The sequence below is a fragment of the Aethalodelphis obliquidens genome, unplaced genomic scaffold (genome assembly GCF_003676395.1).
Source record: "Aethalodelphis obliquidens isolate GAN/ISIS:26980383/991018 unplaced genomic scaffold, ASM367639v1 scaffold3, whole genome shotgun sequence".
NCBI classification, from domain to species: domain Eukaryota; kingdom Metazoa; phylum Chordata; class Mammalia; order Artiodactyla; family Delphinidae; genus Aethalodelphis; species Aethalodelphis obliquidens.
The window spans coordinates 47,786,126-47,798,179 of NW_020837947.1; the positions used below are offsets into that span (position 1 = coordinate 47,786,126).

At 43.5% G+C, this 12,054-nt stretch overlaps 1 protein-coding gene across 1 annotated transcript in view; it reads right to left on the bottom strand.

Moving 5' to 3' along the window:
* The window catches only part of SLC16A10 (solute carrier family 16 member 10), a 133,873-nt gene extending 122,047 nt beyond the window's left edge, over window positions 1–11,826 (bottom strand). The window contains exon 1 of the mRNA XM_027088509.1: window positions 11,323–11,826. Within this exon, the coding sequence (XP_026944310.1) occupies window positions 11,323–11,668 (346 nt within the window). The 5' untranslated portion in view covers window positions 11,669–11,826. The remainder of the gene's footprint in view (window positions 1–11,322) is intronic.
* Between the last annotated feature and the right edge of the window lie 228 nt (window positions 11,827–12,054).

Below are 12,054 nucleotides of genomic sequence, written 5' to 3' on the forward strand. Positions count from 1 at the left end.
CATAATACCACTAAAAGTAAAGGGACAAAATCTTAGCTGGTGGAAAAATACAGAAACATGGCTTTATCTTCCGGGTATTAGGGAATCTCACTCAAAAGTTAAACTACCCTTGGAGGTGTGTATCAAAATTTTCAACAGCTATGGGACTTTTATGTTTGGGAACAAAGGGGGTTAGAAACACTGCTTTGGTCCACATACCTTATTTCAAATCTTTATTTCATGTGTATCCCCATAATTAAAAATTAGTGAAATGCAATAGCCAAGACATGGAAACAACCTAAATGTCCATTGACAGATGAATGGATAAGGGAGATGTAGTACTAGGTTGACCAAAAAGTTCCTTCAGTTTTTAAGTAAAAATAAAAGACACATTTTTCATTTTCACCAAGAACTTTAAAGAACAATGTATTCACCGTTTTGTTCCACTGCCTTCTGTCATTTTTCAGGCAACTTCATAATTCCATCTTCCAAAACTTTTTCTTTTTGAGCAAAGAACTGTTCCAGGTGCCTTTTACAGTCTTACAGGGAAATGAAATTTTTTCCATTAAGAGGATTTTGTAAAGACCAAAATAAATCGAAATCCGAAGGTGCAATGTCTGGTGAATACAGCGGATGAATCAGAACTTCCCAGCCAAGCTGTAACAGTTTTTGCCTGGTCATCAAAGAAACATGCGGCCTTGCGTTATCCTCATGTAAGATTATGCATTTTCTGTTGACTAATTCCGGACGCTTTTCGTCGAGTGCTGCCTTCAGTTGGTCTAACTGGGAGCAGTATTTCTTGGAATTAATCGTTTGGTTTTCTGGAAGGAACTCATAATAGAGGACTCCCTTCCAATCCCACCATATACACAACATCACCTTCTATGAATGAAGACCAGCCTTCATTGCGGTTGGTGGTGGTTCATTTCGCTTGCCCCACAATCTCTTCCGTTCCACATTACTGTACAGTATCCACTTTTCATCGCCTGTCACAATTTATTTTAAAAAACAGAACGTTTTCATTGCGCTTAAGTAGAGAATTGCAGGCAGAAATACGGTGAAGAAAGTTTTCTTCACTTAACTTATGTGGAACCCAAATATCAAAGCGATTAACATAACCAAGCTGGTGCAAATGATTTTCAACACTTGATTTGGATATTGTGAGTATGTCGGCTATCTCCCACATGGTATAACTTTGATTGTTCTCAATGCCTCGATTTGATCACTATCAACTTCAACTGGACTACCGACCGTGGAGCGTCGTCCAGAGAGAAATCTCCAGCACTAAACTTCGCAAACCACTTTTGACACATTCGATCAGTCGCAGCACCTTCTCTATACATTGCACAAATCTTTTCTTTGCATTTGATTTGCATTTTTACCTTTCTTGAAATAATAAAGCATAATATGCCGAAAATGTTGCCTTTTTTCTTCCATCTTCAATATTAAAATGGCTACACAAAAATTCACCAATTTTGATGTGTTTTTTTAAGTGCACGCTGATATGACAGCTGTCACAATACAATCCAACAAAATTGTTTCTAATGAACTTAAAGACAACTAAGCACTGTTAGAGTCAGCTTACAGAAAAACCCAAATTTTTTGACCAACCCAATATATATATACAATGGAATACTACTCAGCCATTAAAAAGAATGAAATAATGCTATTTGCTGCAACATGGACACAACTAGAGATTATCATACTAAGTTAAGTAAGTCAGAAAGAGAAAGACAAATACCGTATGATATCACTTGTACGTGGAATCTAAAAATATGACACAAATGAACCTATCTATGAAACAGAAACAGAATCACGGACATAGAGAAGACTGGTGGCTGCCAAGGGGGAGGGGGTTGGAGGAGGGATGGAGTGGGAGGTTGGGGTTAGCAGATGTAAGCTTTTATATATAGAATGGATAAACAACAAGGTCCTATACAGCAAAGAGAACTATATTCAATATCTTATGAGAAACCATAATGGAAAAGAATATAAAAAAAAGAATAATTCAGTTATATGTATAACTGAATCACTTTGCTGTACAGCAGTAATTAATACAACATTGTAAATCAACTACACTTCAATTAAAAAAACTTAGTGGGACTTCCCTGGTGGCACAGTGGTTAAGAATCCACCTGCCAATGCAGGGGACACGGGCTCGATCCCTGGTCCAGGAAGATCCCACATGCCACGGAGCAACTAAGCCTGTGCGTCACAACTACTGAGCCTGCGCTCTAGAACCCACGCACCACAACTACTGAGCCCACGTACCACAACTACTGAGCCCGCATGCCTACAGCCCGTGCTCCACAACGAGATACCACCGCAATGAGAAGCCCGCAAACTGCAAAAAAGAGTAGCCCCCGCTCACTGCAACTAGAGAAAGTCCACGCGCAGCAACGAAGCCCCAGCACAGCCAAAAAATTTTAAATTTTTTAAATTTAAAAAAAAGAAAATCATGACTACATTAATATAAGCATGTAATAAAGTTAGAAATTCTATCTGGCCACCTTCTTAAAAAAATGAAATAAAATAAAATTTTAAAACTTAGTGAAATGAAAAAAGACTTCAATTTGGGAATAAGGCAAGTCACCTCCTCAATTTCCTAGTTCTAGTTCCTACATGCAAGGCGGAATGCAGGCATTTTGCTGTTAATGAAGATAACTTAGCTAAGAAGGTATGATCACACACATCTGGTACACAGATAACTAGGAGCACTGCTTTCCTCCATTACTCCAGTCCTAGAGGGTGGCTCTGTGTAGTGCTTCTGCACAGGTCCCAGGAGAGCTGGAGTTGTTCCTTCTGAAACACTGCCAATAAAAACACCCACAGTTGTGCCTGCGTGGCACCAGGCTAGACGGGTGCTCAGAGCTGGGGTGAGCTGATTGTTGGAGCAGTGTTTGGGGTTTCGTTTGTTTTTGTTAAGGTTTGTTTCACTTCAATATGAGATCAGATCTCTAACTGGGTTGTGATAACTCTAAATGGAATGGATTGGACGACTTCACAGGATTTCTGATAACTTGGGTAGGAGACACTAAAGGTTCTAGAGAACATTTAGGTAAATATGCAGAAAATAGTTTCAAGGGGATAAAAAGGCAGTATTCTACATTTCAAGACAACTTTAACAGAAGGATAAATCTTTGTCCAAATAAAAAGATGCTCTTAATTTCAACTTAACGGATGTAAATACTGATATCATGTGTGCCAACCTTAAACCATGCAAGTTTCAACTTCACTATCTATAAATAGAGGTAATGACACACTACAATGCTACACTAAAAAATAAAATTGAGTAATGTATATGAAAACCCTTTCTTTATGGTAAAGAACTATGCAAATTATCACTTAAACAAATATGGATTATCTTAAAAGTGCCTTTCACAGAATGCTAGATTAGGATGGGTTGAAATTAGGTTCTATGTCTTCCACTCTACTCTAAGCTTAATTCGTAACTCATTTGAATTCGTGCTACCCCCAAAACATTCCACATGCATCCCCCAAAAACGTAACAACAGTTGCATAAAAACATTGTTTATCCCATAGTTGTGATAAAAGAAATAAAATGGCCAACCATTTCATCAGAACCTTATAAGGACCAACAACCACACTGAAGAGAGGAGTGGCACACATAAAGTCACAGAGGCAAAGACAGCAGGACAGATTTGGAAAAGTGCAAGACCTTTGGCTAGGCTGGAGCATAAAAAGCAAGAAGGGAGAGGGAATTCTCTGGCGGTCCAGTGGTTAGGGCTCCATGCTCCCACTGCAGGGGGCCCGGGTTCGACCCCTGGTCAGGGAACTAAGATCCTGCATGCCACGCAAGATGGGAGAGAGGTGAGAAGCAAGGCTAGAGGGTCAGGCAAGGGCCAGTGCTCAAAGGCATTTGGTTTTCCCAGAACTAATGGGTATCACTGATGGCTTTTAAATAGAAAAATGATATGGTCCAATGTTTCAGAAAAACCACTCACTTGTATAACTGAGGACAGGTAGACCAGTTAATGGGTTATGACAATAATTGAGGCCAAAAGTAATGAAGGCATGAATTAAGGCACAGCACTAAAGGAAAAGACAGGGATTGACTTATGAGGCATTAAGGAGGTAAACACAAAAGGACTGTCTAATTTAATGAAATAGGAAAGGAAAGAGGAGAAATAAGAAATTAAGATGGATTCCAGGTTTCTGACATGAGCCATCAGAGGTGTTATATACTGAGAGAATTCAGAAGGAAGGTTACGCCTATCCACAGGTGGGCTGTTGTTTTTGGTGGCAGGTGAACACTAAGTGGGGTGGCTAAGAAATGAGTTCATTTTAGCTAAGTATGATGTACCTGTGCATCCAAATGGAATTTTCTAGAAATAGGTAATATGGGTCTTGAACACAAAGAAGAAATTTGGAAATAACACCCCAAGATAGTGGCTGGAGCCACAGGGCATATAAGACACGCAGGGAAGGCAAGAAAAGTGAAGCAAGCACATGGCCTGGGACCAAGCCTCAAGGAACTGCAACATGGATTCAACAAGGACCCATTGGGCTTGCCTGGTGGTGCAGTGGTTGAGAGTCCGCCTGCCGATGCAGGGGACACAGGTTCGTGCCCCGGTCCGGGAGGATCCCACATGCCATGGGGCAGCTGGGCCCGTGAGCCATGGCCGCTGAGCCTGCGTGTCCGGAGCCTGTGCCCCGCAAGGGGAGAGGCCCAAAAAGTGAGAGGCCCGCGAACCAAAAAAAAAAAAAAAAAAAAAAAAAAACAAGGACCCATATAAAAATGATACAACAAATCACATCAAGAGCACAGAGTACAATTTATTCTAAAAGACACCTCAAAACCTCTCCTGAAATAATTCATACACTTTTATTTTTGGTTGAGTTGGTTCTTTAGACTGTTAATTCTATTGATAAAAATTCTACGATAAAACACCACAGAAATACTCATATTGTTGTACTTAATCAGAATTCACTACACACTATTTACACTTTTCAGTCTTGCTCTGAACTCAGAAACATTCTGGAAACGGAGTATGAAATGCTCACAACATGCTCATGTCTTTATTATTCCAAAATCCCGTAACAATTTTTGTGGTCTAATAACTTATTTTAACAGGCAGTTTAGATGAATTCACATGGAATATAAGGTTGGATGTTTTAAGATGGAAGAGAATGAAGGAAAATCAAGCATCGTAACAGCCGCCATAAGTGAGTTCTCTTGGCTTTTCAACATCTCTTTGAGTGCAAATAAGAGTCAGGTATTTTCCTTATAGTGAAACATGTATACAGTATAGGACCACGAATCAGATCATTCGTTCACTGAAACCATATTAAGAAAACACCATTACCAAACACTTTCCTATGACATAGAAATGGTTAGCTATGCAGACAGCTTTCCCCACCAAAAATAAAGTCCTCTCCATAAAAACCAGACATAGCAGTTCAGTTCTGAGCTATAGCCAAAACCTCCTGTAAGTTCAGGTGTAGCATACAACTGCAGTATGTATATATCAGCATAATATCAGTATGTAAATGTAAAAGCTTTTTTAAAAAAACCTTCAGGAAGAGCTAACTGACAAACTTTCAGAGGTGCTAGTAAGACCACGTTGAGAGGTGTTGCAAGATGCATTCATCCTTAAATGCTACTAAAACTCCTACTTTGTGATTATAACTATCTGAAGAGCAATCTACCTCCACACAGGGAAGATAGAGTTGCGTTAATGATTATAACCAAAGAGCGTCCCTTTTTGGACCTTTTTGATAACCTACTTTCCTTTAAAACTGAATTGAATTTTTAATACCTTGATTTATATTTGAAAATATCCAAAAGAGGAAGATAATGTGCAGTGTTTCTCAAACTTATTTAACCACAGGCCTCTTCTTTAAAGAAAGGCTATTAAAGAACACATTTTGGGAATTACTAAAAGAAGTAGGGGTCTTCTTGACCAAGCCTCTGGACCACAAAGACATAATTTCTTCAAAAGAATATCACTAATGACCCTAAATACTGATTCTGAAAACATACTTGTTTTAAATAGTTATTTTTTAAACGTCAATATACCACTAAAATATTTTTTTTTCCAGGAAGAAAGTAGATAAGTAAACTAGACTAATACCCTAGTAAGATCCCAGAGAATATCCACAGCACTGTGTCAGGAAGCTAAAAGAACCCTAGAATCTTTCTCAGTTCCATGAAGGAACTAAAAATAGGTTTTCCAATAACCAAAGTTAAAGCAAAGTTGCAATTTCTAAGGGAAAACAATGTTCCAGTTAATTGTAGCATCTGTATTAGTTTTCCCAAAAGTGTCTGACTTCCCCCCATCCGGGCAAGAAGCATGTACATATGAACAGATAAAACTTAACTGAAAAGAGACAACTCAAGCTCAGCTTGCTCCCTCTGATGGACCTTTGTAACACAGCAGTATGTGCAAGGCATATCTCTGAGTGCCACGTCAACAGCAGCCAGGATAACGTAATAGGGCTGTGATGCACTCAACATTTTTAATTGGTTCTACTGCCTAAATCGGAGTTCGGCTTTCTTCCCCTTTCCAAAGCCTTAATTTCACCAAGTGAGATTTATTGCCACAGAGAAAGAGGCCATCAAATGCCTTTCCCAGCCTCCACCGTTGGTGGGAATTTCCTTAGAATTTCAGCCTCTTACATTAAGACTGAGTCCTGGTATACTGCAAAGAGAAGTACTCTGTTTACTTATTTGTATCCCACAGCAGATCAAAAGGGAATCAGCTGTTCTCCTTGGGAACAGCTGACTTCCTCTCTCTATTACCACCTCCAGTGCGCAGCACAGAGGGTGTCAGATGCTTGATAAACATTTGTAGAATGAATAAGGAGTAACATTAAGATGTGTAAACTCGCTTATATCTTAGTGTGAATGAATTTCTCCACGCCCTTTTCCTGAGAAATTTTGGGTGGATCGTCAGTGACATAGAAAGAGGTAAGAGAGCCCTGAAGAGAAAAAGTAAAGCCTGAGGAAGGTTCCTCTTCAGTTCTGCCTGGAAGTACTGTCCTGCTATGGATCAGTCTAAAGGAGCCTGGTTCTTCAAAGGAAACCCCAGACTTCTTCTTGAATGCCATGTGAAATTATCTTGCTTCTCCGTGAACATCTCCCTATACTTCAAAAACCTAACTCTTTCTGGGCTTCCCTGGTGGCGCAGTGGTTGAGAGTCCGCCTGCCGATGCAGGGGACACGGGCTCGTGCCCCAGATCCCACATGCCGCGGAGCGGCTGGGCCCGTGAGCCATGGCCGCTGAGCCTGCGCATCCGGAGCCTGTGCTCCGCAACGGGAGAGGCCCCCGCAGTGAGAAGCCCGCATACCGCAAAAAAAAAACCTAATTCTTTCTTTCTTTCTTTTTTAATTTTGGCCACGCCGCACGGCTTGCAGGATCTCAGTTCCCCAACCAGGGACTGAACCCGGGCCACAGCAGTGAAAGCACCAAATCCTAACCACTAGACCACCATGGAACACCCAAAAACCGATTTCAACGAGACATCAACAATTGGCAATTGCTTACTGACAGCCAAGTAAGACCAAGAAACAGGGACCCTAATCTTTCAGACCTCTTTTCTAACGCCAGAATTCTCGGTATAGTACTCAATCAATTTCTAATACTTGAATTAACCAAACATAAAGAACACTGGATTAGCAGAATGTTATCTAGCCAATGCAATATGATCAAGCATTAAAAACCTAGCTTCTGAAGTCACATAAACCTGAGGTTGAACCCTGGCTCCACCACTTACTTAATCTCTATAAGCCTGAGTTTCCACATCGGAAAAGAAAGATTAAATAAAGCCTATCTCGGGACTTCCCTGGTGGTCCAGTGGGTAAGACTCCATGCTTCCAATGCAGGGGGCCCGAGTTCAATCTCTGGTCGGGGAACTAGATCCCACACGCATGCCACAACTAAACATCCCGCATGCCACAACGAAGACTCGGCACAGCCAAAATAAATAATAAATAAAAGCTCAACAGATAAGTTTCTTTAAAAATAAATAAATAAATAAAGCCTATCTCATGGAGTTGCAGTAAGGTTTAAAATAGAAATGCATGTAAAGTGCTTAGCACTGGGCCTGGCACATGTGAAGTTCTCAAGAAATATAAACCATCATTTGGAAGCCTAGGTTCCCATTCCAACACCACCTCCCTGGGTATCCTTGGGCTTATAATTATAAAGAAGCTAATGAACACGTGGAGACTGCCCTCTAATGCCAGAATTATCAATCATGAATAACGTAATTGAAAATAGACCGAGGGCTTCCCCGGTGGCGCAGTGGTTGAGAATCTGCCTGCCAATGCAGGGGCCACTGGTTCGAGCCCTGGTCTAGGAAGATCCCACATGCCGCGAAGCAACTAAGCCCTAGCGCCACATCTACTGGGCCTGCGCATCTGGAGCCCGTGCTCCGCAACGAGAGGCCGCGATAGTGAGAGGCCCGCGCACCGCGATGAAGAGCGGCCCCCGCTTGCCGCAACTAGAGAAAGCTCTCGTACAGAAACGAAGACCCAACACAGCCAAAAATAAATTAATTAATTAATTTTTTAAAAAAAGAAAGAGAAAAGGAGGGAGAGGATATGGAATGCACGGGCTCTAGTCTCTCTGTTCCAGACTTCGAAAATGGACCGAAACTTTGAAAAAATAAAAGCCTTAAACAGTTCCAGATATGTTTTACGTTGTACTTGAAGTTAGCATACGTTTGATCACAGATGACTCAGCATTAGAATATCCAAAAAAAAAGACTGAAGAGTCAAACTTCAAAGCAGGTGTTCTCAAACACTTCAGGGCCTACTGTAGATGAGACTTTATATGAAACACGTGTGTGTGTGTGTGTGCGTGTGTGTGAGTGAGTGTGAGAGAGAGATGGAGGGAGGGAGGGAAAGAGAAAGTGAGGAGAGAGAGAAAGAGAGGAAGGAAGAAGGGAGCAAAGAAAGGAGAGAGAGACAGAAGGGGGGTGGATCTCAACATTAACTGGCTAAAAGACTATCCTGTCACCATTTTTTCACCGATGAGGTGATCTCAGACCTTAAAGTTTATCGGCTGTACATGTTTCACACATCGACCAAGTACAAGTACAGGCTTTTGTGCCATCTAGCTGGGGTGTTACACAGGGCCATTACAAGTGCACAGGGCCCCTCTGCAGGAATTAGATAAAAGGCACCCAGAGCACAGGCTGGTTTCCAGCCACCACTGACCCTGAATTGTGTACCTCTGTGCAAGGGCACAACCAACCACACATGGCAGTCATGCAGACGAGCACAAAGATCTTCAGTATTTAGCTGGCACCCCTGTATACTTGTTTGTGTGTACACACCCCCACACACACAAACACGGCTGAAAGCCATCAAGGATTTAAATGAGTAAATGGAGAAAGACATTCAACAAAACTGAAAATAGAGTTTCAAAAAGTTCAAGAGAGCAGGTCCCTGTGGCCTCCCTCCCCTTCAGCTACCCAGAATTGGCCTGTTGTAGCAATGGGAACCTTGGGGACGGTAGAGATACAGAGGCTTCGACACTGCAAAACTCTGATCCCTGGTAAAGCTATGGTCTCTCTCCAGCAGTTGCTCACTCTCTCTCAAAAAAAGTTAGGAAGGAGAAAAAATAAGACACTCCACAGATACCAATGGATCTACTCACCTGAGTTTGCAAAACCAGTGGTAAACAAAAGACTGTTTTGTTTTGGTGTTTTGACTTCAATAAACGTCTGTAATCCCAGGCAAGAATATGCTAAATGCTGAAGGACCTAGTCTTAAAATGTTGACTCTGTGAATTCTGCCTCCTTGGGCTTTTCCCTCCCAGATACGCATAGAGAAAAGACACAAAATAATTTTTGTTTACTACTACATATGCATATCTATCCTGATAAACTGTACAATAGTTGCTTTCCAAGCAGGTACATCATATTACATTTTGAACACTTTTGTATCCTGTGACCTGCAGAACACAACAGCTTTAAAAGCTATTTAAGGAACAGAAATTCCAGGTTAAATATGGTACCTGATTCACATGCGCAAGGAGCCAATGTACAAGAATATGCATGGCAGCATTGTCTATAGTAAATTTGGAAGTAACCTAAATGTTTATTAAAGGAAAAATGCATATAAAGTATAATATATTCATACAATGGAAAACTATGAGTTAAAATGCAAAGAATTTAAGCTACCAGCTCAAATTGAGGTATTATGGGGATAAACTGCAAACAATGCAGAGTAGAAGAAAGACTGAATAATGATACATATAGTATAATACTCTTTATATATAAGGCTTTAAAACTCCCAACATTACCTCTCTCTTAGAATTTGTTACGAGTCTTATGTATTTTTTGTATGCACACTAAAGACCTAAGGAAAACTCTAAAAATAAACGAAAATTAAAATTAAAAAAAAAAAAAAGACCATTAACCATATAGTTGCCCAAATGGCAAGGAGGGAGCCTGATTTAGAAATGGAAATCACTTGGCCCTTTAAGTCATAAGATGTGTGTCTTATCTCCATTCTGGGCTCATTAGGACACTTTATTTCAACAAGCTTCACTTTTCTCACCTAAATGGGGTTGACAACGCCTGCCTTGCAGGATGACATGAAATAATGTATGTAAAGGCATTATACAGAAGGTCTTGGATTTGGTAGATCAGGTAATAACCAACCCTCTACACGGAAAAAAAATTTTGAGTCTGCACCTTTTTCATCTAATTTGGTATATGATTAAATATGACAAAGAACACACTAGGAAAGGGCAACCCTTCACCTCCCTCTTCCCAGTCCCTGATCTGGCTGTCTCCTATATTTAGCAGAGTGACAACCCCTTCCCCCCACCGCAAAAAAAAAAAAAACGCCACGAAACCGTGGTTCCTTCAGGGCCCCCTTCCGAACTCCCGTGACCTTGGAATACATATCTTTCATCTCGCCAACCCTGCCTCCCCGCAACACAAACAGCCCTCTGCAGCGCCGGGAGCAGATGAACAAAAACCCAACCGTCACGGTCACGAAAGAGACCGTAAAAATGACGGAGCGGTGTAATAGGGTTTGGAAGGGTCTGTTTGTTTTCAAAAATTAAGAGAAAGTCTACCGCAGACTCTTAGCCCCTATTCTGCAGAGAGGAAAGCAGGAAGATCTAGGCAAATAAGTTTTGCGACTTGTTTCCAAATACAGTGCCTACATCTGGATTCAACACAAAGACAGGCGCACCGAGCATGCTGCTTTTGCAACTGGACAGACCCACCCCTCACAACCTCCGCACACACGGACCCACAGAGGCGCACTAGGCGGCGCCGACGCTCGCTCCGCACGCGGGATGCCCGGGGGTCCCCGCGCCAGCCCCCTCGGGGATGGCCGCGGCGGGTGCTGTGCCTCACCTGTCTTGAAGACCATCTTGTCATCGTCCTTGGACCCGAAAGTCTTCAGCATGGACACGAAGAGCACCCCGCAGGCGTTCTGGATGCCGAACACCGACCCGTTGCACCACATAGCCGCCAGCATCACCAGCCAACCCCAGCCGCCCTCAGGGGGCTCAAGCGGCTCAGCGCCCGCCGGCCCCGCCGGCCCCGCCAGCTCTACCTCCACCTTCTCGGCCCCCGCCGCCTCCAGGCCATCCAAGGGTCCCGGGCCGGGCAGCGGAGCGGCCCCTGGGGGCGCAGGGCCGGGCGGCTGCGCCTCGCTCGGCCCCCGCGCGGCGGCGGGCTCCTCCTGGGAGGGCACCATGGCCCGAGGCGGCCCCCTCGGGGGCCGGGGAGCGCGAGGGGCGCGAGTTCCCGGCAGGCTCGCGGAGGAGCCGCCGAGTTGGGTTGGCGGGCTAGTGAGGCCGAGGTGAGGGTGGTGGAGGCCCCCGTGGGCAGGCGGCGCAGGGGTAAGTCTCAAGCCTCCTGGTGCACAGCTCCGCACCCTGACTGAGCAGGCGGCTGGGCAGCCCGGTCTTAAAGACTCCCGCCCCCCCGCCCCACCTCCTGGGGGCGTGGTCGGCGGTGGGACCTGCCCCGGCCCACCCCCCCTCCCGCGGCGCGCGGAGGCAGGTGCCTGCGGGTGGCTGTATCTGCGCGCGCGTCTGCAGCGGGGCCTCCTCCTACCCGGCGGGGGTCACAGATGTGTAG